A 27,901-nucleotide genomic window follows, 5' to 3' on the forward strand; every position below is an offset into this window, starting at 1 on the left:
CTCAGCAAGATCAACAACCTTCCTATCCCAAGGAAGGACAAAGAAGTTGACACCGGAGAACAAGGTGAAAAAGAGGACGAGACGATGCTTGATGTTGATGTACCTATGGATCCTATTGATCCTCTTCCTTAAGAGCCCTCCTCCTCCAAGAGGAGACCCTCATGGCTTAGGGAGACTCTCGAAGATGCCGAGAGACATATTGCACCAAGGGGGACTTTCCGTGAGAGCAAGAAGTCAAACACGTATCAAGGATACTTGACTGTCATAAGCACTATCATTCAAAATGAGCCTTCATCATTTGAAGAAGTCGTGAAGCAACAAGTATGGAAGGATGCTATGAATGAAGAACACGAGTCTATTATGAAGAATGATGTCTGGGATGTGGTTCCTAGACCCCAGGACAAATCGGTTGTCACCTTTAAGTGGCTCTACAAAATCAAGCATAGAGTTGATGGAAGTGTTGAAAAGTTCAAGGCTCGCTTTGTTGCTCGAGGCTTCTCTCAAAAGGAAGGTGTAGATTACGATGAGATATTTGGACCTGTTGCCCAATACACCACCATCCGTTCGATCATAGCCCCTGCTGCTATTGAAATTTCTAAGTATTACCCGTTAGAAATTTTATTTGTATTCTCTGGTTTATTTCTCTTACTTGTTAATTAAGAACAAGTTATTTAAACATATAAATATCGAAATAAACACAATACAATCTCAACCATCTACAGATCAACAGCTAAAAGAAATAGCAAACACACAAGTGACACCGTTATTTTTGGACAACTCGTCCTCGGAAAAACCCAACTTGGGAAAACCGGTGCAGCAATTCTGAGGGTTATTTTATTATGCAGTCTATCCTTGAGTACAACTAGGTGTCAAACTAGCTCACCCGACAGAGAAAATAATCCAGCAGTAATACCTCTCTATTCGGAAGCAGATATTCAGAAAATCTGCCCCACGAAACCCTCTTCAACAACCTCTGAAGCTCAACGTCAGCGCACCTGGCCTCAATGTCAGCCCAAAACCCTCTACGTTAGCCCTTTGAGGCACTACGTAGCCTCTACGGCCCTCTGCGTCACTCTTGCAGCCTCTGTGTGGATGACGCAGGCCCTTTTGGCCTCTGCAATGTCTCTGTTGGGCTCTGCGTGTTCCCTCTGGCTCAGTGTTTGCCTCTCTCTGCTTTTGCGCTAGTCTCTCAGCACTATCTCTGCCTCTCTATCTCGTACTCACTGCCGCTCGCTACAAACTGATCACTGATTCGACTTTTCTTAGCAAACCCTGCTCTAGAAAATCGAATGACTGATCACTCTGGTGTGTTCTCCAACTGACCCTCAAGCCTCCTCTTATACTTTTCTTGTTGGTCCTTCAACGGTCGAGATTACATCTCTAATCAACGGCTAAGATTAGATTTGGCTCGATCCATGTCTTTTGCAACCTTCTAACCTAGTTTTATATTAATACCCATTAATATTTTATTTTTCCTAAGTTTAGACTTAGGAACTCCATTAAAAATCTTAATTATTTTAATATCTCCTAAACCGGGTAGAATCTGCCCAAACCATTTCTCAGTCTTGGAGATCTCATGTACTTTAGTCTTTGCACCAATTTTCATGGCTAGAGCACATCCAATGCTACCCCAAATCAACGCTCCCTCTTATTGAGGACTGTGCTCTAGTAATACTCACACTGAACATCACTCTGATTATACGACACCGGTACCTGTGCTGATGCTAGGCCTCCCCGCCTAACATCCTCTACACTACTGCATCCAATATTATTGCCCATGGCCCTGCCACTGCCACTACTACATCCATATGGTAGCTCCCTCTGCATCCGTGTTGTTGCTGGTCCTTTCTCCCAACACTGCATCTGCACTGCAACCCCCTCTCATCATGTTACATCATGCTACTGCTAACCGCTACTGCACTGCAACTCAGTTACTGAGAAGTAAGTAACTGATCCACCCAACTACTGACATCCCTATCAGGCTAGAAACACTTTCGATGTTGAAGCTTTCTCTGTCGCTATCAAGTGCTCCCTCTACTGCATCTGCGTTGCTGCAATAACTCCCGGCCTCTCGCACTGCTGCAAACCTCTATGCCATTTTGTTGATTTGGGGTAGCATCGGATGTGCTCTAGCCACGAAATTTGGTGGAGAGGTTAAGGCACATGTAGTATACCTAAGGGGGATAGTATGGGGTGCAGAGGAAGGTAACCAAGGGAATAATGTAATAATGGGATGGGCCATAGTAATAAATAAAGTGGTTAACCTGTATCATGTAAGGGACCACAAGTAGTTAGCAATAATGTAATAAGCCCATTGTATTAGATAGATGGTATTGAGGGAACCATGGTAATGACCCATGGTATTGTATGTATGAGGCCTATATAGAGACTAGAGACTCCCCATTGAGAGATGTCAAGGATTATTGTATAAACAGGCATATGGCTTGTTAAGTGTTCTCCTTCCTTAAGGAGTGAATGTATGGTGTTGCCCTACCTTAAGGGTTTGATCAATAAAGAAGCATTTCCATCTATTTCTATCTTGTTATTTCTGAGTTTATTTCTATTATCATATATTTGTGGGTCAAATCCATAACAAGTGGTATCGGAGCACTTTCTTGGGCAAAGCGGAATTTTTTTTTATTTTTGCAGGAACTTTTTGGGGCAACGAGTTTGCAGATCAGATTTGTATGTTCTGGTGTAAAATTTGCAGAATCTCATTGCAGATCTGGGTTCTTTGCAAAAAAATACCCAATTTGAAAAAAAAATTGGCCGAATCGGAATCCCGATGAAGGAGATATCGTTGATTTAAAAATCCGCTGTGTTGCAGACATTTTTCGAGGCGGCGAGTTTGCAGATCAGATCTGTACGTTCTGGTGCAAAATTTGCAGAATCTAATTGCAGATCTGAGTTGTTTACAAAAAAATACCAAATTTCAAAAAAAAAATCAGTGAATCGAAGTCCGGATGAGGGAGATATTGCTGAATTAAAATCAACTCTTTTTTCAGAAATTTTTGTGACGGCGGGACAGTTGCAGCGCGAATCTAAAATCTCAGTGCCTAGATCGGGATTTCTATCACATGGGAATATGCAAAATGGCTATTCCAATTCTGAAAACAGGTCATAATAGGGATTTTGGGCAATATTGACTGAATTGTGGCCATTTCAAATTTTTGCCGAGTAAGCAATTTGTTTTCAAAACCCTCTTCATAGCTTATAACAGTAAGTTTTTTACAGGAAACAATGATGGACCGACTATTGAAAAATTTATACAAAAGCAAAAGTGTGACAGGCCATTATTTTGGAAGGACATCATAGGGTATTATTTGAAAGATGAGGCTGATATATGGTGGAAATCACTTGACAGTGAGTTTCTGAAGTTATGTAGTGCTGATGAAATGTAAAAACTATTTTTGGACAAATGGTCTCACACTGAAAAGAAGGAAACCAAAAAACCTAGCAAAGATCTTATTTTTATGGGCCTACTATTGAAGAATTTATAAAATTTCACAAGTCTCGACGCAAACAATTTTGGACAAGTTGCATACTATTTAATATAAAAGATGAGGCTACTAAATGGTGGTACTCACTTGACAATTCAGTGTTGCGACTTCCTCATGAAAAAATAGAAGAAATCCTTTTAGAAAAATGGTCTCATACTAGAAAACAGGGGAATGAGACATGTAAGGGGTTATTTTCTACTGGTATCTCCTTATTGCAGGTTCATGGATGTATTTAGAAAGAGAAGATCATTATGTCTATAAATCCTAGCTGCAAGCATAATTTTATCAATGTTAATTTGGCAAAAAAATTGCAAGTCCCAGCAAAACACATTGAAAACACACAAGTTGATAATGAGGATGTTCAAGTTTATAAAGATTTGAAGCTTTCTATGGATAAGTATGTGTTGCATTGTGATTTTTATACTTCAGATATGGATAACATGGATGTTGTTTTGGGATATCCTTGGATGGAAAATGTGGGTACTATCAATATTAATGTGCAGAAGAAATTCCTAAAGCTCTGGTATAAAAAGAAGAAAATTACATTACAGGATATTTCCATCAATAAACAGGTAGAGTCCAAGGAGGCTGAAGCAGAAGATGTTTCAGGGACTGACACATCAGATGATGAGCCCTTGATGGTCAACAACCAAACACAAACATCAAACCAGGTAACATAAAAACAAGTAGAGTCCAAGGAGGCTAAAGAAGAAAATGTTACAGGTACGGATACATCAGATGAGGAATCTGTGGTTGAAGTAATATTGGAAGATAAGCAACAACAGAAGACGTCACAACATGTACCAAATACCAATCAAGCTTCATTAGGTGGTGAATTAAATAAAGATACACCGTTGGTTAAAACTTCAGCATATCACCACCCACATCACCCCGCAAGAAAACAAACAACACGATGGCAACAAATTAGCCACAAGGACAAAAACCCCCACATGATGAATAGAGGGGCAACGATCCACCTACTCCACATCAACATAGAAGAGCTGCCAAGATCAACTTCCATCTCAAGCGAGCGAGGCACCAACTGGATCGAGGGTTCACCTTTCTCTTGGATGGCTAGATGCACGTGCATGGTATCAGTGGACTACTCTTTTGAATAGATCTTATTATTTGTGTTTTTTTATGTTTAGAGGACGAAACATGTTTAAGGGGGGTGGAATGTAGTATATTTAGGGGGGATAGTATGGGGTACGGAAGGAGGTACCCAAGGGAATAATGTAATAATGGGATGGGCCATAGTAATAAATAAAGTGGTTAACCCGTAACATGTAAGGGACCACAAGTAGTTAGCAATAAAGTAATAAGCCCATTGTATTAGATAGATGGTATTGAGGGAACCATGGTAATGACCCATGGTACTGTATGTATGAGGCCTATATAGAGGCTAGAGACTCCCCATTGAGAGATGTGAAAGATTATTGTATGAACAAGCATATGGCTTGTGGAGTGTTCTCCATCCTTAAGGAGTGAATATATGGTGCTGCCCTACCTTAAGGGTTTGATCAATAAAGAAGCATTTCCATCTATTTCTATCTTGTTATTTCTGGATTTATTTCTATTATCATGTATTTGTGGGTCAGTTCCATAACAGCACATGAGATCTCCAATACCCAGAAAGGGTTTGGGCAAATTCTAAACAATTAAGGAGATATTAAAATAATTAATATTTTTAATGGAGTCCCTAAGTCTAAACGTAGGTAAATTAAAATATTAATGTCAATTAATATAAAACTGTGTTAGAATTGTCCAAAAGACATAGATCAAGCCAGATCTAATCTTAGCCGTCGATTAGGGACTTAATCTCGACCGTTGATTTGTCAACGAGAAAAACATAAGAGGAGGCTTGAGGGTCACTTGGAGAACACACCAGAGTGATGAGTCATTTTATTCTCTAGAGCAAAGTTTGCTAAGAGAGATAAAATTAGTGATCAGTTGCAGTGAGTACGAGGCAGCGAGGTAGGGACAGTGCCGAGAGACCAACGCAAAAGTGGAGAGAGGCAGACGCAGAGCCAGAGGGAGCCACACAGAGGCAGCAGAAACTGCGCAGAGCCAGAAGGGCCTGCGTCATCCACGCAGAGCCTGCAGGAATGACGCAGAGAGCCAGAGAGGCTGCAGGCTGACGAAGAGGGTTTCAAGCTGACGCAGAGGCCAGCAGGGCTGACGCTGAGCTTCAGATTGTGTTGGAGAGGGATTTCATGGTGCAAGCTTTTCAAATACCTGTTTCTGAAGAGAGGTATTGCTGCCAGATTTTTTTATCTCTGTCGGGTTATCGAGTTTGGCACCCAGTGTACTCAAAAAAGAATTGCTTAATAATAAAACCCTCAGATAGCTGGACTAGTTTTCCCGCATTGGGTTTTTCCAAGGACATTAGTCCAAAAATAACGATGTCATTTGTGTGCTTGTTTCTGTTTCCTTCAGTTGATGATCTGTAATGTGTTAAGCATGCACTTGTATTTATTTTCAGTATTTACATGGTAAATAACTTGTTAATTAACAGAATAAGTAGGTAGGAATAAATCAGTAAAGTGCATGGAAGGTTTCTAACTCTTAGACTTAGAAACTTCAACATGGTATCAGAGGGTGGTTGTAGATCACAGGAGAACTGAGGCCATCAGTAGAGCAAAGCAGCAGTAGCAGAAAACAGTTGTCTCGAGTGACAGAAGTTGTTCCTAGCAGCAAAGCAGCAAGGAAAGGCTGACGCAGTGCCTGCATCATCAAGTTCGAGCCAAGAAGAGGCTGCGCAGAGGCTGAAAGAGGCAAAGACAGGCTCACGCAAACCCACGCAGAGCCCAGGAGGGCTGACGCAGTTGGCTGAGTGAGCTAGTTTGCCGGTGCCGGGACTGCAAAGAGCCTAGGAGCTTTAACGTTCAGGTTACTGGGGTTTAGGATGCTGTGGGTAAGTTGTAGAGTGGAGCTGGTGGGGTAGTGTAGTCAGAACAGTACCTAACAAGCCAAGGCCAAGGAGGAAGGAGTTGCTACCGAGGGTTTCTAGCCGAGAAATCCGGATCAATGGTGCAGTTGCATAGACAATCAGAGTAGGGGGCATCTCGACATCGGTAGAAGGGTTTCCAGGAGGGAAATCAAGGCTTAGAGGGAGTCACATCGAGAACTTCCAAGAGGGAAGTAGAAGAGCAGCATGGCACTACACGGAGTAAGAGACTAGGACAGACTGGATGGAGCCTCAAACTTCGCAGTCTGAAAGGCCTGAGTCTTATTCGTACTTGACAGAAATCGTGTCAAGCACTTCGCCTTGAGGAGGATAGCAATCCCAGTTGACCCAGCTGATAACGACAAGTACGAGGAAGCAATGGCGAGGGCCAAGAGCATCATCCTTGACAGGGTCAAGGACCATGTAGTACCACACATTGCCAAGAAGGAAATGGCAAATGAGATGTGGGAGGCCCTAAAGAAATTGTACCAACATACTTCGATGCAAAGAAGGATGTTACTAGAAAATCAGTTGCGATCATACCAGATGAAGAAGGGAGAACTGATCGACACCTTCCTCAGTCGATTGAATGAGATCCGGGATCAACTGACTTCCATCAGGGCCACACCGGATCAGGAATTGAGAGTGAAAACAGCCCTGAACGCAGTCTCAGAAGACTGGGAGGTATTTGTCTAAAGTATATTGGGCAGAACGACCCTTCCACATTAGGAGGAAATGTGGGCGGCTCTTCGCCAAGAAAAGATCAGAACGCTAAGCAAGACAAGAAGCAACGGCAAGGGGATCAAAGTCAACAAGGAGAAGGAGGAGGATGTTGCCATAGCATTTGACGGAAAGCAAGAGAAATGGAAGAAGAAGGACCTCTTCAAGATGAAATGCTTCCACTGTGGGGAGTTAGGTCATTATGCAACCCAGTATCCAAGGAAGAAGAACAAGGGAGAGGCCTCCGAGACCAAAACAACGCCAGCAAGGGCAGAGAAGGAAGTGGAGATAGACGATGAATGTGCCATGAGTGCACACACGCCACTTGAGCGAAAGTGGGGAGACATCGACCTATAGTCAGACAGACTACAAGCGATGAGGAGCAGGATCCTCGAGGTACCCAACCTCTTGGATTAGACCATGCTACGGGACCCCCAAAGAGGAGTAGCAAGACTAGCGGATGTGGGTAGTGATGGATGCAGATGAAGCGCCAGAGAGAGCTATAGTGCAGAATTCTCAGCACAGCGTGAGGCTAGCAAGGTGCAACAATGCGAGAGGCACTGGAGTGTTGCACCAATGCAAGATGGCACAGAGAGGTGTGCAACAGTGCGAGATGCGGGGAGTTGTCGCAGCAGCGTAGAGATCAGAGAGGGAGCACTTGTCAGCAGCAGAGGGAGCTTCAGCATCAGGAGTACTCTAGCCTGACAAAGAGGTCAGAGTTGGGAGATCAGTTACTTACTTCTCAGTAACTAAGTTGCAGTGCAGCAGTTAGCAGTGGTAGTGCTATAGGCAGCACGATGCAGCATGATGAGAGGAAAATGCAGTGCAAACGCAGCAGTGGCAGTGGCAAGGCCGTGGGCAACAACATGGATGCAGAGGGAGCTATCGTACAGATGCAACAATGGCAATGGCAAAGCTATGGGCAGTGGTACAAGATGCAGTAGTGCAGAGGATGATGGGCAGCAGGCCTAGCTTCAGCACAGGGAAAGATGCTAGATAATTAGGGTGACACTCAACAAGGAGTATTGCTAGCGCACAGTCCTCACTAAGAGGGAGTGTTGATTTGGGGTAGCATCTGATGTGCTCTAGCCACGAAATTTGGTGGAGAGGTTAGGGCACATTAGATCTCCAATACCCAGAAAGGGTTTGGCCAGATTCTAAACAGTTAGTGAGATATTAAAATAATTAATATTTTTAATGGAGTCCCTAAGTCTAAACTTAGGGAAATTAAAATATTAAAGTGAATTAATATAAAACTGTGTTAGAATGGTCCAAAAGACATGGAGCAAGCCAGATCTAATCTAAGCTGTCGATTAGGGACGTAATCTTGATTGTTGATTTGTCAACGATAAAAGTATAAGAGGAGACTTGAGGGTCACTTGGAGAACACACCAGAGTGATTAGTCATTCTATTCTCTAGAGCAGGCTTTGCTGATAGAGATAGAATTAGTGATCAGCTGCATCAAAGGGCAGCGAGTACGACGCAGAGAGGCAGGGACAATGCAAAGAGACCAGTGCAAAAGCGGAGAGAGGCAGACACAGAGCCAGAGGGAGCCACGCAGAGGCAACAGAGACTGCGTAGAGCCAGAAGGGCCTGCGACATCCACACAGAGGCTGCAGGAGTGATGCAGAGAGCCAGAGAGGCTGCGCAGAGCCTCAGTAGACTTACAAAGAGGGTTTTAGGTTGACGCAAAGGCCAACAAGGCCGACGCTAAGCTTCAAATTGTGTTGGAGAGGGATTTCGTGGAGCAGGCTTTCCGAATACCTGTTTCCAAAGAGAGGTATTGCTGCCAAATTTTTTTTATCTCTGTCGGGTTAGCCAGTTTGGCACCCAGTGTACTCAGAAAAGAGCTGTTTAATAATAAAACCCTCAAATTGATGCACAAGTTTTTCCACCTTGGGTTTTTCTGGGGACATTAGTCCAAAAATAATGGTGTCATTTGTGTGCTTGTTTCTGTTTCCTTCAGTTGATGATCTGTAATGTGTTGAGCATGCACTTGTATTTTTTTTTAGTATTTACATGGTAAATAACTTGTTAATTAACAGAACAAGTAGGTAGGAATAAATCAATAAAGTGCATGGAGGGTTTCTAACTGTTAGACTTAGAAACTTCAACACATTTTGCACTGTTGCAACCTCCTTTGTGCCTCTCGCACTGTTGCACCTGCTAGCTCTGCGCTGCCCAGGACTACTGCACTGTAGCACTCTCTGTCACTTTATCTGCATCTGTTTCTACCGACATCCACCAGTCCTGCTACTCTCTCTTCGGGGCTCCCGTAGCAAGGTATAATCCAAGAGTTTGGGTACCTCAAGGATCCTGCCCCTCACTGCCTGTAGTCCTCTTGACTATAGCTCAATATCTCCCCACCTCTTCTCTAGAGGTACATGAGCACTCATGGCACAATCGTCATCCTCCTCTACCTCCTTTTCTGCCTTCGTTGGCGCTACCTTGGAGTCAAACGCCTCTCCCTTATTCTTATGCCTCGAACATTGGTTCGCATAATGACCCAGTTCCTCACAATTAAAGCACTTAACCTTAGAGGTCCTTTTTCTTCCTCTTCTCCTGCTTCCCCATAGAGGCCAGAGCTGCATCCTCTTCCTCTTCATTCTTGATCCGGACTCCTTTGTTGCTACTTCCTATCTTAGACAGGCATCTGATCTTTTCTTGGCGAAGAGTTGTCCATAATTCTTCCCAATTTGGAAGATACACCCTACCCAGAATGCTCCAGACAAATGTCTTCCACTCCTCGGAGACTGTGTTTAGGGTGGTCCTCACCAGTGTTGAAAATATCGGCAAAATATCGGCAAGGGTCCGGAAAATATCTTATCGGCAATATCGGCAAAAATATCGGCAAAATATCGACAAATATCGGCAAGCATAAAAAATAATTTTTTCAAATTTTTAAATATAGCCGATATTTTGCTGATATTTTCAAAATATCGCGATATTTTGCCGATATTTTCCAATATTTGCCGATATTTTGAAAATATCGCGATATTTTCAAAACAGAAAATATCGCGATATTTTCTCGGCGATATATCGTTTTGCCGAAAATATCGCGATATTTACGAATATCGCCGATATTATCAACAGTGGTCCTCACTATAAACTCCTCATCTGGCATGGCACCTATGGAAGTCAGTTTGTCCCAGATCTTCTTCAATCAGTGATCTATCTGCTCTCCCTTCTGCATATGGTATGACCGCAGCTAATTCTCAAGTGACATCTTCCTCTGCACCGAAGTATGTTGATACAACGTCTTCAAGGTGTCCCACATTTCCTTTGTCGTATCCTTCTCGGCAATATGTTGGACCACATAATACTTGACCCCATAAAGGATTATGCATTTCGCCTTGGCCATTGCCTCCTCGTACTTCTCATTATCAAACGGGTCAACTGGGATAGTCATTATTCTCAAGGCGAAGGCCTTGATGCAATGTCTATCTAGAAAGGACAGGATCTTGACCTTCCAGACCACAAAGTTGGATGCCCTGTCCAGCCTATCCTGATTCCTCAGTCCATTCACGGCCATCTCTCTGCTCTTCCTTTGGACTCCTCTAAGTCTCTACTTCCCTCTGGAAGTTATCTGCTAGATTCCCTCTAAGTCTCAATTTCCCTCTGGAAATCCTCCTGCCAACTGTCGAGTCACGCCTCTCTGATCTCCTATGCACCTGCAACACTAATCCGGATTCCTTGGCTAGAAATCTGCCTCGGTAGCAACTCCCTCTACCTTGGTTTTTCCTCGTTAGGTACTGTTCTGTCTCGGCAACAACAACACCCCACCAGCTTCACTCCTCGCAAACTGCCCACAGCTTCCTAAGCCCCAGCAACTGAAGGACTAAGCCTCTAGGCTCTGCGCAATCCCGACACTCGCTGAAATGCTCCCCAAGCCAACTGCGTCAACCCTCTTGGTCTCTGCGTGGCTCTTCGTGAGCCTTTTTCTACCCTCCTTAGACTTTGCGCTAACCTCTCTCTGGCTCGAACTGATGACACAGTCCCTTTGCGTCAACCCTTATCTGTCTCTTTTTGCTAGGAATAGCTTCTGTCACTCGGGACAATTGTTTCTACTGTAAATGCTCTGGTTCAGCTGGTGCCTCCAGCTCTCCTATGATCTGCAACCACGCTCTGATACCATGTTGAAATTTCTAAGTATTACCCATTAGAAATTTTATCTGTATTCTCTAGTTTATTTCTCCTACTTGTTAATTAAGAACAAGTTATTTAAACATATAAATATCGAAATAAACACAATACAGTCTCAACCATCTACAGATCAACAGCTGAAAGAAAGAGCAAACATACAAGTGACACGTTATTTTTGAAACTCATCCCCGGAAAAGCCCAACTTGGGAAAACTGGTGCAGCAATTCTTAGGGTTATTTTATTATGCAATCTATCCTTGAGTACAACTGAGTGCCAAACTAGCTCACCCGACAGAGAAAATAATCTGACAGTAATAACTCTTTATTCGGAAGCAGATATTCAGAAAATCTGCCCTATGAAACCCTCTCCATCAACCTCTGAAGCTCAGCATCAGCCCACCTAGCCTCAGCATCAGCCCGGAACCCCCTGCGTCAGGCCTCTAAGGCACTGCGCAGCCTCTACGGCCCTCTGCATCATTCCTACAGCCTCTACGTGGATGACGCAGGCCCTTCTGGCCTCTGCGTTGTCTCTGCTAGGCTCTGCGTGTTCCCTCTGGCTCAATGTCTGCCTCTCTCTACTTTTGCGTTGGTCTCTTGGCACTATCTCTGCCTCTCTATCTCGTACTCACTGCCCCTCGCTGCAAACTGATCACTGATTCGACTTTTCTTAGCAAACCCCGCTCTAGAAAATCGAATGACTGATCACTCTGGTGTGTTCTCCAACTGACCCTCAAGCCTCCTCTTATACTTTTCTTGTTGGTCCTTCAACGGCTGAGATTACATCTCTAATCAACGGCTAAGATTAGATTTGGCTTGATCCATGTCTTTTGGAACCTTCTAACCCAATTTTATACTAATACCCATTAATATTTTATTTTTCCAAAGTTTAGACTTAAGAACTCCATTAAAAATACTAATTCTTTTAATATCTCCTAAACCGGGTAGAATCTGCCCAAACCATTTATGGGCACTGAAATCGAGGTGATTTGACCTCTCATTTGACCAGCATTTACTGCCCTAGGGCTGGCTCCAATTTGACTTTCGTTGACCAGCTTTTGACTGTACTTTTTCGGACTGTTTTGGGTTGTTTGGGCTTCTTGTTAGAGGCCAAAGTTGACTGCATTTGACCGAGCTGCTTAGAGGAAGAATTCTGCCCTGTTTGACCAGCGTTGACTTTTCTGGTTAGAGCTTTTCTTCTGCTGTCATAAATTATCAGATTTGTAAATTTGTACTATCTCTCTCTCTGCTGAACTATTGAAGAATATAAGAAGAATTGATCAAGGGCTTCCCCATATTGGGGTTTGTCCCTGGCTGGTGCCACATCTTGTGTCCTCTTGTCTTGGCTTGTCTTTTATTGTTTATGTTTATGTTCTATCTGCATTTTACTATCATGCTGATGTGATTGCTAAACTAGATATTAATATTGGGCTAATAAAGAAATTGAAGTAAATTGCTCTTAAGCATAGAACATACCATTGTTACCTAAAATTAACATGTACACTCATTCTATTTTAAGGGATTCTCCTTGAACACTCCCATCCCCACTGTATAAGAGATGGAGAAATAGACTATGTCAACATAGCTTATCGTACATTCTTAGGCATCTCTCTCACAAGACATCGCTGTCTTGCCTTCAATTATCTTTCTTCTTAACATTTTTATCAGTTCAGAACAGAAAAACAAGATCAAGATAAAATAAACTCCATTGAAATGCAAAGAAAGAAACAGCATCCAGAACTTACAATGGCCTTAGACGCTTGAGTTTCAGATAAATTAACATGATGCCTTAATGCTGCCTTGCAGGTAGCCTTTCCAGAAAGATCTTGAGCTGAGTATGTTGCAGGTAGAAATTTGTCTTTTGCAGGATCCCATACGGTATCATCTAAACCATATGGGACACTTGTGACCTTATTTCTGCAAACCAAAATCAAAGGCAGGCACAAGATATAGAATGGTACGTCATAGGTTGTAATTATCAATATTGTAAGTGGGAATTTGCATTGTGCATTATCATATAATAGCTAGTTGAATCACTTCTTACTTGTGTATGGTTAATGTAGACTCCAGTCCATGACTATTCTCTTTCGTCAATTCAGCATTCCCATATGGAGTGGATACTGTGACTACATTGTTGGAATATACAATTCCGCCCTACATGAGATACAACCATGGAAGTGCTGAGTTGGAACCCTTCATAGGAACACAAAAATGCAGAAACTCTATACCTTTGGTACTTGAAATGGCATTATTCAATTGAGTCCTGAACATAAACATTATAGTTATAAAAGCATGATAGTGAGATTCTTCTTTCCATAAATGTATACAAAGTTTAAAACACCTATTTAAGAATTTAAAAAAAAGGTCCAGAATGAATCTGGAATGGTATGCCAGAGCAGAGAATTAAATATTAAGTTCTCAAAGATGAAACTATTGTCATTTGAATCATTCCTGATAACTGAACTTAAGAAGAAATTAATCTCAATTTAGTTAAATTCTGAATTACAACCAAAAAGCACAATGGGGCAATAGCTATACCTTTAGTAAATTAATACGCCTCGTATCAAGATTATCTTGCAACCGATCAGGACGATGCAGTCGTTCAGGATCCAATCCACAAAGTCTAAGCTTTTTAGGTTCTTCCACACACTGTACTGCTAAAGCATCAGAACAAAGTAATCTAGACTTCCATAACCTGATCATACACCTAAAATGTCTACATGTTTGCAGAAAAAATAAGCATTTCACAAGTATGAGAAAGCAATCCAACCTGAAATTCAAAATCATGACAGGTGAATAGTACTCTAGTACTTCCTAAGCCCTGCACCACATTAGAAGTCAGTTCCATCAACAGCTAGTATATGCTATGAGCATAAAACCAAAGTTTCAACATTCAATCCCACTATCAATTGCAATGATAATGAATTTAATGCCCCATATAAAAGTTCCACGTTCTTGGAATTATAGAAAGAAAATACATCTGAGAAGAAAATATTGGTGAAGCAGAAAACAATGATTGATTGGCAGCTCTGAAGGCAAGTGAATTTTCATCTACAAGAAATCATCAATTTTTTGCAGCTGGCAAAAGCTTCCAAAATTTTGCAAACTTTTGCAACTGCAATGACTTTTAAGTTTTCAACAATTTATTAGAAGAATGGGCCTGCAGCGGAACTATTCTCACAATAAAGTCATAATTTTGTGCTCATTTGGCTCCTTGTCAATTTCACGTCAAGGAGGGAGAACTTCGATTCCACGTACAGATAGAGAGGGAAAACAGAAATCTGATTATCGGATGTTGTTTTAAGTTTATATTTTAATTTAATGTTTTTTAAATCAATTTTATGAATTTTTTATTGTTTACTGATTTTTTACTAATTTTGCCAAGTTTTTTTCTTGAGTCAATGAATTTGAATCCCAACAAACCCCAACCAATACAAGATTACTTGGATCGCACAAATACCCCATTCAAAATAACAAAAAACTACAAATACCTAGGACTATAGTCCAATAAGAGGCTAAAACGGGATTTGTACACAGGGAAGAGGTCTCTAGTGATGAGGTATAGTCCTTAAGTTCGTAATGGACTTAGTTAAACCATGTACTATAACTGTAATGCACACTTTCACTTCAATTTCAATATCTTATTGGACATAAATTCATTGGGGTCTTGGTCACACTTGATAATCCACCTAATAATGAATTTATTATTGTAATTATAGGACAACTGATCCAACTCAATCAGTCCACCATTTTTGTACATCTACAAATAGAGAATTAAAATGACGAGTGTACCATATGTGCTCATTTCAGCAATCTCCTTTTAACTTGCATGCTCTCTCTCTCCTTGCAGTTTCTACTCTTGTATTGGGCATTTACATTATTGCTGTATGTCCATATCATCAAGGCAGATGGAGGGAAATCTTCTTTCTTCAAAGAAAAAGCACGGCAGCAGAGATATGCAATTGGGGAATTGTATGTTCTCTTTTAAGCACTCATAACACAGGTATTCCTACATGGGTGTGAGGTATGAGGATGTAATGAACATAGTCCATATTAAAGCATGATATACTCGCATATACAAAATGTACATCAGATATGTTCCTCAAGCATAGCTCCCAAAACTATTATTATTATGAGTTCTGCAATAATTTCTTCGTTATCGGTAGAATAACATAAAACCCACATACATCCACGTGCAATAATCATAAAGTCAATTTCTATAATTATGACTCTGTTGGCCTTTTATATTATACTAGTTCTCATTCATTGCCCATGTAAGCCCACAACCAGGCTGACCCGCTATTTTGATATGCATTTGACCCATAATCCCCTTGTATATCCCCATTAGAATCATTATATAGTACCCCTCTAAGAAAATCTTCAACCTGAAAGCTAGTAGTCAATGGTTTTACATATGATGAAAGCAAGTAATAAGATTTTCTTGGTTTCTTTTTCTCTTGTTGCCATTGTTGATTATCCATCCATCCATAATTGATTCTTGTCAGCATCATCTCATAGTTTATTTTCTTTGATTCCATGTATTGATGTAACTTCAATGATTTGTTGTAGTTATTCCTTGATGGTGTTTTGTCACGTATCTATTCCTCAACTTTTGGTTCCATTAATGTTGTTGATTAAGGCATTTTCTTTTTTGGACTTGAGGATCTTGTTCTTGTATTTCTTGTAAAATTTTGTGGTATTGAGGATATCAATATGGTTTCACTTTCGATGGTTCTCTTTCACCATCAACCAACCCTACACTCATAAAGAAAAAAGGATAAACTACAAATATAATACCATGTTCACTAGAAAAAATCTCATCAATTCCTCCCTGCTACGATGAAATCATTCATGGTCTCTATTGCAAATTGGGAAAGTGTTGCTCAAAAATTCAATGGAAAAACCACTTCGCCTAAGAAGGCAAGGTGTCATTAGAGCCCACCAAGAAAGTGGTGATTTAATGACACGTAGTGGCTATGATGTGAGCATTAGAAAGAGTATCTTTGGGAAGGCGAGGCTAAAAATTTGGAATTGTAGCCTTCAAATGTGTGATGAGAACAGATTCCTCCAAGTGAGTTGGCTCATACAACTTCTCACTAATATTCACCACACCATCAATGCCAAGCAAAGGTCAATGGTTCATCTTAAAGGCATTAAAATCCATTTGTTCCATGATGGTGTAAAGATCATATTGAATGGGCTTGAACTTGTGGTGTTGTTGATTTTTGAAATGTTGCTTATTCAAATGCAGCCAAGCTCAGTCACCAACTTGAAAATGCAGAGCAATTCAATGCCGAGAGAGAGAGAGATACAATCGGCTATTTATGAAAATTTACATCTTTATGTAAATCCTTTGCTTTTATAATTTTGATAATTTTTTTATTATGTATCTTTATCTCTCTATCTCTATTAAGTCAATATAGCCAATTGAACCCAAGGGAATGGGTTTGGTCTTGGACAGAAATCGCCCCCAATATTAACTTAACTCTCTTGGTGAGTTTCGAATTCGCTTAGGAGCGGCCTGTGAAAATTTGGTGATCCCGAATCCTACAGTAGTAACTGATAATATTTCTTCTATTTGTTAAATTACTTAAACAAATTATTTGCAGTTTTCTACAGCAAATATCAAAATAAATACATTGCAGCCTTCACAAATAAAATTCTGCGGAAAATAAATACAAGGAAAATACTAGCACATATAACCACAGTGACAGTTATTTTTGGACAATTGTCCCCGGAAAAACCCAATGTGGGAAAACCAGTGCAGCAAATGAGGGTTTCTTTTATTAATCTTCAGCAATAATTTACGTACAAGACAAAATAGAGGAAGAGACACTAAGAGAAATTTACCGGTGACTTTCGCACACTTCACAACAATTTTCTAACCCCGAAGAGGACCTCCTGCCTCTTTCATTGGCCCTTCGGCGTCACTCTCTGCGCAATGATTGTGTGGGCCTAGCGTCAACCCTTTTGTTGCCCTAACCTGCACCCCTCCTCTGTGTTGCCTCCTCCGGATTCGTCCTGCACTCTCTGACTATGTTGATGCCCTCTCTCTCCCACCTGCAACTCACCCTCTGATTCGATTTTCTCTTGCCAAAATTCAGCCACCGAGAAAATCAATTTGCTTGAGCAACTGAGTATTTTCTCTGGTGTATTCTCCATCTACCCATCAACTTCTTCTTATAATCTTTTGTTGGAGCACCAACGGCCGAGATTAAAACATAATCGATGGCTAAGATTAACTAGAAGTCAATTCATGACTTCTTCTAGAAGATTCTTACCATGACTTAATCAATACCCTTTAATTAAACAAATTTCCTAAGTTTAGACTTAGGGAATCATTTAAAAAAGTTAATTATTTTAATTAAGTCGTCTCTAGGTGGAATTTCCAGAAACGATTTCTTGGAGAATATACGTATTCTAGCCTCTCCACAAAATTGCGTGGCTAGAACACATCTGATGCTACAAAAATCAACACTCCCTCTTAGCGAGGAAGTGTTCCAGTGTTACAGCTTACTGAAGCAACACCCTGTCTCTGCTTTACCTCCTATTATGCTGCTGATGTTTGGCTGCTTTGCCCATCACTATTGTACAACTCTGATATGAGTTGCATCTGTGCTGCTGCTGACCCTGCTGAATTGTTGTCAACTACTGCCTCTGCACTGCAACTCCCTCTCATTTGCTGCTGCTGCAACTGAGAATCCATCTGCTACTGAAACGGGTTCTCCACCATACCCATATGTTCCTAAACTGGATGAACTTAGCTCTCCCTAGAGCTTTCGTGAGTATGTCTACCACCTGATCTCCTGTGGGGACATACTGCAGCTGGACTACCCCACGTTGAACACAATCCCTGATGAAATGACATCTGATATCAATGTGCTTTGACCTATCATGAAATACTGGATTCTCATAGAGTTTTATGCAACTCTGATTATCAAAGTAAACACTAGTCACTCCCATTTTCTTCCTGAACAAACTCACCAGCAATTTCGTAAGCCATATGGCTTCGCACATAGCTGTGCTAGCTGTCATATATTTTGCTTCTGCTGCCTCAGTGCTACTGACTTCTACTTCCTGCTGCACCAAGAGATCATCCCTTATCCAACCCTAAAGCAGTACTCGGAGGTACTTTTCCTGTCCACTGAACTATCTGCCCAATCTGCAAATATGAATCCACTCAACCTGATGTCATCTCCTCGAGTATATTTCAACCCGAGTCCAACTATTCCATGCACATATCTGAGAATGTTCCTAGCCGCTGCCCAATGTACCCTTTTCGGTTCCACCATGAATTGACAAAGGGTATTGACAGCGAAAAAATGGTTGCCTTAGTGTTGACCAGATACATCACTGACCCAGTTAGGGGTCTATACAAGGTGGGGTCACCTTCCCTGTCCCCTGAGGCATCTATCTTTTTCCAATTGGTAATTATGGGTGTTGCCATGGGTCTGCAATCCTTCATTCTGAATCTCTTCAGAATTTTTGTAGCATATCTTCCTTGCCCAAGGAAAATTTCCCCATTATTCTACCATACTTCCAACCCCATAAATAGTGGATGAGCCCCATATCCTTCATGTCGAATTCTGCTACAAGGTTCCTTTTGCAGTCCTCTATGAACCTTGATGATCCTGTCAAAAATAGATCATCTACATATAAAACGAGAATGAGAAGCTCATTCTCCACCATCAAATAGTAGAGGTTGGGATCTGCATCACTCTTGATGAATCTCGAAGGTACTTTTCCTATCCACTGAACTACCTGCCCAATCTGCATCTGTGAATCCAATCAACCTGACGTCATCTCGAGTATATTTCAACCTGAGTCTGACTGTTCCATGCACATATCTGAGAATGTGCCTAGCTGTTGCCCAATGTACCCTTTTCGGTTCAACCATGAATTGACTAAGGGTATTGATAGCGAAACAAATGTCTGGCCTAGGGTTGACCAGATACATGAGTGAACCAATTAGTTGTCTGTACAAGGTGGGGTCACCTTCCCTGTCCCCTGAGGCATCTATCTTTTTCCAAATGGTAATCATGGGTGTTGCCATGGGTCTGCAATCCTGCATTCTGAATCTCTTTAGAATTTTTGTAGAATATATTCCTTGACCAAGGAAGATTTCCCCATTCTTCTGCCATACTTCCAACCCCAAAAAATAGTGCATCAACCCCATATCCTTCATGTCGAATTCTGTTGCAAGGTTCCTTTTGCAGTCCTCTATGAGGCTCGATGATCCCGTCAAAAACCGATCATCTACATATAAAACCAGAATGAGAGGCTCATTTTCCACCATCAAATAGTGGAGGTTAGAATTTGCGTCACTCTTGATGAATCCCAACTGCTACAAGTAACTGTCAATTTGACCGTACCATGCCCTGGGTGCCTACTTGAACCCATACAGGGCTTTCTTCAATCTGCATACATGAGTGCTCTTCTCATGAGTCTCGAAAACTTCAGGTTGCTCGATGTACACCTCTTCTTCTATCACCCCGTTCAAAAATGTTGTCTTGACGTCCATCTGGTGAATTTCCCATCCCATCTGCGCTGCTAGGGATATGACAGATCTAATAGAGGTATATCTAGCAATTGGGGCGAAGGTCTCCTCAAACTTCAAAGTCTATTCCTTCCTTTTGTGCATACCCCTTTGCCACGAATCTAGCCTTACATTTCTCTACACTGCCATCTGCAACATATTTGATCTTGTAGATCCACCTGGAACCCACAACTGATCTATCCTCTAGTCTAGGCACCACCTCCCACACATCATTTGTCATGATAGAACTGTACTCTTCTACCATGGCATCCACCCACACCTGATGTTGTGCGACTTCCTGAAAATTGGAGGGTTCTGCAACCTGAGCCACCAAGGCCTGGTATCTGTCAGGTTGCCTACGCTGCCTCTTATCAATTCTAGGAGCTTCAACAAACTCTTTTGCGTCCTTCAAGGTCTGACGCACTTCCCTACTAGTCATACCACTGGGGGTGGGAGGTTCAATCTGATCCTCTACCTGTACCTACAACTCTGTCTACTGATAAATTCCTAGATCTCCTGCTCCTGAGAAGATGTTGGTGCTAGTCACTATACTCGAATCCTGTGATTGTCCCCAGCTTGTTCTACCTGTGGTCCCTGTTTCTGTTGGACTAAAGGAACATTTGATGATTGATCTCCTGCAAGGATCTCTCGAGATCTTCTGAAAGCTCTATCTTCCATGAACTTTACATCTCGCCTCACTACAATCTTCTGGCTGCCTGGGACATAGATTCTGTATGCCTTTGAGGTCTTGCTATATCCTACGAGATACCACTTTTCAGAAGTTTGATCCAACTTAGTATGCTTCCCATCTAGAATGTGACAATAGGCCACATTCTCAAATATCCTCAGATGACTTACCTCGAGTTTCTTCCTGGAGAAGAGTCCCTCTGGCGTTTTCTTCCCCAAAGCCCTATGAGGTGTCCTGTTCTAAATGTACAATGTTGTGTTACATGCTTCTGCCCATAGGAATCTTGGAAAATCCTAATCATACAACATGGTCTTTGCTGCCCTGATTATGGTCCTGTTCTTCCACTCCGCTACTCCATTCTACTGCAGATTGTAGGGAGCAATCCACTCTCTTTTGATACCTTCCTTGGCACAGAAATCTGTGAAGCTTTTATCCGTGTATTCTCCACCATTATCTGAACATAGTACCTTGATCTTTTTCCCTGTCTTGTTTTCTACGAGAACCTTGAACTTTCGAAACCCATCAAAGACTTCATCCTTGGTCTTTAAGAAGTAGATCCAGGTTTTCTTGGAATGGTCATCAATGAAGGTGACGAAATATTCGCCACCGCTAAGAGCTCTGGTGGACATAGGACCACAAATATCTGAGTGTATCAATCCCAACACACCATTGGCTCTGTTATCACTTCTGGGAAATGTTTCTTTTGCATACTTTCCACGTACACATCCTCGGCATAGATCATCATGCTCGGTGCTGAGAGTTGAAACTCCTATTACAGTCTCTCTGAACATCCTGAGTGTTCCATGGTGAAAGTGTCCCATACTCCTGAGCCATAGTTCATTCAGCTCCTTTCTATTGTTGTTATTACTGCCTATCAGTGCCATTGGATAATCGATCTGCAATCTATATAGCCTGTTGCTTCAAACTCCAATCTGTCTCACCTTCTTCCAGGTGGGATGCTTGACATATACTTTCTTTCCCACAAAGTATACATCATATCCCTTGTCCTGCAACTGGGACACTGAAATTAGGTTCATGCCCAATCCTGGCACATGCAGTACATTCGTGGCTCTAGTACTGGTTCCTGCTTCCATCTGAAAATCTATGGTGCCTCTCCCTACTAGAGTACACTTCGTTTTATTTCCCATAATGATCTGGAAGTCCATTTGTTCCTCTTGATAGCTCGACAAATATTCCCTTATTCCAGTCATGTGAGATGAAGCTTCGCTATCAATATACCAGACACCATCTGAAGTTGATCCTAAAAGACATGCAAACTTTTCTTCCAATCTGGAAGATAATTCTGAGGCTTCTTGATTATCCATAATCTTTTGCGCCATTTCCTTCCCAACATTGAATTCGCTGCTTTGCGTGGAAACGATTACACTACTCCCTCTGCCTCCGACAAATCTCGATCCAAAAACTATTATTCTCTGTCGACTCACTTAGAGAATTATTTTCCACGAAAAATTTGCTTACTTAGTCCTTCTTCTGCCTGCAAGTGAGTTCTTCTTACTTTTACCAGTGCTCTGATACCATGTGAAAATTCGGTGATCCCAAATATTATTGCAGTAACTGATAATATTGTTGAATTTTCTAAGTCTATCCGTTAGAAAATTAATCTGTATTCTGCTGGTTTATTTCTTCTACTTGTAAATTCTGAACAAGTTATTTAAAACATTTAAATACAAAAATAAACACAATACAGTCACAACATCTACAGATCATCAACTGAAAGAAAACAAGCACACAAGTGACACCGCTATTTTTGGACAAACGTCCCCGGAAAAACCCAATGCGGGAAAACCAGTGCAGCGATTCCGAGGGTTTTATTATTATGCAATATTTCCTTGAGTACAACTAGGTGCCTAACCGACTCACCCGACAGAGAAAAAATACATGGCAACAATACCTCTATATTCGGAAACAAGTATTCAGAAAACTTGTACCACGAAACCCTCTCCGGCACAACTAAAGCTCAGCACTGGCCCTTTTGTCCTCTGCATCAGCCTCTTGCTGACCTGCATCAGCCTCCTGCTGACCTGCGTTAGCCGCAGGACCCTCTGCATCAGCCCTTTGAGGCACTGCGCAGCCTCTGGGACCCTTTGCTTCACTCCAACAACCTCTGTTTGGATGACGCAGTCCCTCTGGCCTCTGTGTTGTCTCTGCTGGGCTCTGCGTGGCCTGAACTGGCTGCTACTCTCGCTCTCCTTGCTTCAGCGTTGGTCTCTCAGTATTGTTTTCGCCTCTCTATCCAGTACTCACTGCCGCTCACTGCTGATCACTTATTCACTTTTGCTTAGCAACCCCGCTCTAGCAAAATGAATCACTGATCACTCTGGTGTGTTCTCCAACTGACCCTCAAGCCTCTTTTTATACTTTTCTCATTGGTTCTTCAACGACCGAGATTAAATCTTTAATCAACGACTAAGATTAGATTTGGCTTGATCCATGACTTTTGGAACCTTCTAACCCAGTTTTATATTAATACCCATCTAAGTAACCAGATTCGTCCTAAACCCCCTACGAATCCCGAATCCAGCGAATCTGACACGATTCAGTTCGGATTCGTGTCCAAATCATATGACACGTCGTGTCCTTTTCCGACACGTCGAATCCGAGGTCGTGTCATGATTTTCAAAAGCGTGTCGCGATTTTGGGAATCGTGTCCTGTTTCCAGGACTTGCTAAGCTCAGCGCGGGTATGAAAAGGGCGTGTTTGCTCATTAATATTTTCATTTGGCAAGTGATTTGTGATGTTGCAGCAAGGAGTAGAGCATTCAGCAAGGAGAATCGACCACCGATCCACCAGGTAAGTGCATTTGCAGCATTTCTGATCTCACTGTTCAGTGTTTACAGTTTGTAGAATGCAACATTGCAATTTCTTCCATATGGCATAAACTAATGAATGGGGTGGTGAACCATTAACGGTTCCGGGTTTATATTATGGCCCCTCATGCTGTCCATCAGTTCACCAAACAGCTCCATGCCACAGACTTTTCTGACCTCGGATTACCAGTCAAGCCCTTTGACAATCCTCGGTCTCCATCTACAGGTCTGTGGCCTATATTTCTTCACTTGTTGGAGTCCATATCTCGGTCTTAAAAGGCCTTCTCACCTGGGTTGTGTATTGAGGTAACTCGGGCTTCTATTCTGCTGGCAACCAAGCTTTATGGCCTCCTTTTCATGGTGAACAAAGGCTTGGCCCTCCTCCACAGAATTGTGGCCATTCTCTCATAGATCAGAGAATATAATGCATATTCTCGGCCTCTCCTTCCACAGGATCAAACTGCAATCTTGGAGAAAACTTGGCTGCCCAAATACACTGAAATCCTGTACGAGCTTGGCAAGATCAAAACCCTTCTTTGCTGCGAGTCATGAAATAACTTTATATCTAGACAGTGGAATCTATTTAATTATAATTTATGTGTATTGTAACCTTGAATTTCTCATAATACTGTGGCAAGTTACAACCTTGAATTTCCAAAAGACATGGTAAAACTGTCTCTGTTCTAAGACTGGCATTTCACCTCCATTTTTTTGCATTTTTTACAGCAGTTTGTATATGATTTTCATTTTTTATTTACAAATTTGTGCATGCTTTGTAAGTTTGTTCACTTTTTTACAGGTAACAGTGTTCATGGCTCAATCAAAGGCAACAGTTAGGGGGCAAAGGAAGGGCAAGAATGTCATGGGTAGAGATGCCCCTCCTCCCCCAATATCATCAGAGTCTGCTGCAAGTAATGTTGAGGGAAGAGAACTTAAAGACAATGATAAATATCCATTGCGGAAATATGTCACAAGAGTGGATGGGCCAGACAACAAGGGAAAGGGAGGAGGCAATGTGCAATGGAAATGCAATTTTTGTAACATTTCTTTCAAAAGCACATATTACCGTGTGAAATCACATTTGTTGGCTTTCCCTGGTTGTGGGATTGGATCTTGTAGAGCTATTACTTCACAAAAGAGAAAAGAATTGGAAAAGGAGCCCAATGTTGGTATGGAACATGTGGCACTGGCTTCAAAATCAAAAATTGCCCAAGAATGAAGACCCCCTTCCATTTTTGAGGAAAGCCAACACCAAATTTCCATTTGAGAGTTCTACTTCTACTGGGGGACAAGCATCAAAAAGAAGAGCACTTGGTCCAATGGACAAGATTTTCCAAAAAGAGAGACGGGAAGAGCTTGATCTCACCATTGCCTTCTTCTTTTATCAAAACTTCATATCATTTAATGTTGCACGTTCACCTTTATTTGTTGAGATGTGTCGAGCTCTAACTCAAGGGGCTCCAGCAGGGTATGTGCCTCCTGGGTCAGAGAAGTTGAGAACCACATTGTTGACGAAGGCAAAAAAAGAGGTGCAAAAAATGCTTGAGCCTATTGTGGCATCATGGCCAACATCTGGGGTTAGCAGTGTTTCTGATGGATGGACAGATCCAGCACGACACCCAATCATCAACCTCATGGTGTCTTCCTTGAATGGTCCAGTTTTCATGAAAGCAGTGGATACACTTGGCGAATACAAGGATGCACAATTTATGGGTGAGTTATTTATTAAAGTTGTTGAAGATGTAGGTGTTGATTCTTGTGTGCAAATCATTACAGATAATGCACCTGTTTGCAAAGCTGTTGGCATGATTATGGAAGCTAAATATCCACAAGTGTTTTGGACACCTTGCATTGTCCATTCATTGAACTTAGCACTGAAATCCATTGCTTCATATGTGCTTTGGATTGGAAGCATTATTGAGGATGCAAGACATATCCGTAACTTTGTGCAAAATCATGCAAATGCCCTCACTATCTACAAGGAGTACAACAATCTATCATTGTTGAAGATTGTTGATACACGGTTTGCATCTTCATTCATGATGTTGAAGAGGTTGAGGGAGGTCAAGACCGCTCTTGGGTCCATGGTTATTTCTGAGTTTTGGTCTTTTTGGAGAAAGACAGATCAGGCAGCCTCTAAAAGAGTGAAGGACACAGTGCTAGATGATGCTTGGTGGGAGAGGGTAGATCTAATTATTTGGATCATGGACCTTATCATTTCTTTGCTTCGAGTTGCAGATACAGACAAACCCATCCTAGGAGAGGTTTATGAGGGATGGGATTCCATGATTGAGTCTGTGAGGAGCATTATTCTACAGAGTGAGTGCCCCGAGTATGAGACATCAACAGAGGCCTTTTGCAATACCATACATGATATTCTTGTCAGCAGATGGGGACAAGAATTGTACACCTTTACATTGTTTGGCTCACTCATTGAACCCCAAATACTACAGCCATGAGTAGCTGAATGTGGACCTTCCCGCAGATTCCCTCCTCACATGGATGGTGAAATCTCACAGGGGAGGAAAGAGGCATTCAAGCGGATTTATCAGGATAGTGCATTGCTTGCTGAGGTGGAGGATGCCTTTGCAGAGTTTTCCACTAGCAGTGGTCGATTTGGAGGTTATGATGTGATTAGAGACAGGGGGCTAAGAAGCCCTATTCTTGGTGGACAAATCATGGGGCAACAAGCCCTCCTCTTCAACAGTTAGCCATGAGGCTCCTCTCTCAGGTGACTTCATCCTCTTGTTGCGAGAGGAATTGGAGCACATATGGGAATTTACATAATGTGAAGAAAAGCAAGCTTGAATAGTCCAGGGCAGAGACAATGGTGTATGTGCACACCAACCTTCGTCTTATTTACAGGCAGAGGGAAGAGTGGTTGAGGGGAAAGACAAAGATGTGGGATGTCTTTCCTGATGATATGGGTCTGGACACCACTGTTGAGTTGGCATTGGCCAACATGGATCTTAATGATCCAGTGCTAGAGCCTGTTAGATTTGATGACTTAGAGGGGTCAACCTCCATACCAGCAGATGCAAAGGCGACTATGGATACAGGGGAGGAGGAGGATGCAGAGGAGAGCAGTGGGGACCATGATGATGGGGACAGTGATGCTGATTCTGATGCTAATTGATGCCTTGAGGCTTGTATACCTGTAGTTGTTTTACATTTTATATTTATATTTGCCATTGGCATTGCACCAACACTACCTATGTAGCACATTTTGATTTGATGACTTAATGAGAAAACTACAGTTGTCAGTGTGTTTATCTTACTATCTTGTAGCTGAAAGTTGTCTTTCAGTTATGAACTATGAATCATGATTTGAATTTTTAATAGATTTATCATTTATGTGACCAGTACCACTGACATTTATTTGAATTTTGTATGTACTATGCATGCTAATAGCTATAGATGAAGATCTATGTTTGAAATCAATAAATTTGTATCATTAATTAAAATTTGTGTAAGAAATATCTAACTTTTAATATATATATATATATATTAAAACGAATCCTAACGTGTCCTGTTCCGAGGGGTCAGCGTGTCCGAATCCGACACCACGAATCTCGAATCCTACGTGTCCCGAATCCCCGTGTCAAGTGACTTAGATACCCATTAATATTTTATTTTTCCTAAGTTTAGACTTAGGAACTCCATTAAAAATATTAATTATTTTAATATCTCCCAAACTAGGTACAATCTGTCCAAACCATTTCTGGGTCTTGGAGATCTCATGTGCTTTAGCCTTTCCACCAATTTTCATAGCTAGAGCACATCCAATGCTACCCCAAATCAACAAATATTTCTTCTATTTGTTAAATTACTTAAACAAATTATTTGCAGTTTTCTACAACAAATATCAAAATACATACACTGCAGCCTTCACAAATAAAATTCTGCGAAAAATAAATACAAGGAAAATACCCAATGTGGGAAACACGGTGCAGCAGATGAGGGTTTCTTTTATTAATCTTCAGCAATAATTTATGTACAAGACAAAATAGAGGAAGAGTCACTAAGATAAATTTACTAGTGGCTTTCTCACACTTCACAGCAATTTTCTGACCCCAAAGAGGACCTCTTGCCTCTTTCGTTGGCCCTTCTGCATCACTCTTTGTTCAGTGACTGTGTGGGCCCTGCATCAACCCTTTTGTTGCACTGACCTGCGTCCCTCCTCTGTGTTGCCTCCTCCAAATTCGTCTTGCACTCTCCGACTATGTTGATGCCCTCTCTCTCCCACTTGCAACTCACTCTCTAATTCGAATTTCTCTTGCCGAACATCAGCCACTGAGAAAATTGATCTGCTTGAGCAACTGAGTATCTTCTTTAGTGTATTCTCCATCTACGCATCAACTTCTTCTTATAATCTTCTGTTGGAACACCAACGGCCAAGATTAAAACATAATTGATGACTAAGATTAACTAGAAGTCAATCCATGTCTTCTTCTAGAAGATTCTCACCATGACTTAATTAATACCCTTTAATTAACCAGATTTCCTAAGTTTAGACTTAGGGAATCATTTTAAAAAGTTAAT

At 41.6% G+C, this 27,901-nt stretch overlaps 1 protein-coding gene across 2 annotated transcripts in view; it reads right to left on the reverse strand.

Annotated features, from left to right (window-relative positions):
* Positions 1-27,901, reverse strand: part of LOC149260315 (uncharacterized) — a 350,342-nt gene that overhangs the window by 127,151 nt on the left and 195,290 nt on the right. For both annotated transcript variants that reach the window (XM_089420223.1, XM_089420214.1), the window contains 4 exons: positions 14,078-14,128; positions 13,846-13,956; positions 13,352-13,461; positions 13,053-13,224 (listed from right to left, as the gene is read on the reverse strand). In XM_089420223.1, coding sequence (XP_089276349.1) covers positions 13,053-13,224; positions 13,352-13,461; positions 13,846-13,956; positions 14,078-14,128 — 444 coding nt within the window. The remainder of the gene's footprint in view (positions 1-13,052; positions 13,225-13,351; positions 13,462-13,845; positions 13,957-14,077; positions 14,129-27,901) is intronic.

The sequence above is a fragment of the Pinus tabuliformis genome, chromosome 6 (assembly GCF_031772625.1).
Source record: "Pinus tabuliformis cultivar Carrire ecotype Pingquan chromosome 6, CPIR1, whole genome shotgun sequence".
Classification (NCBI taxonomy): Eukaryota; Viridiplantae; Streptophyta; class Pinopsida; order Pinales; family Pinaceae; genus Pinus; species Pinus tabuliformis.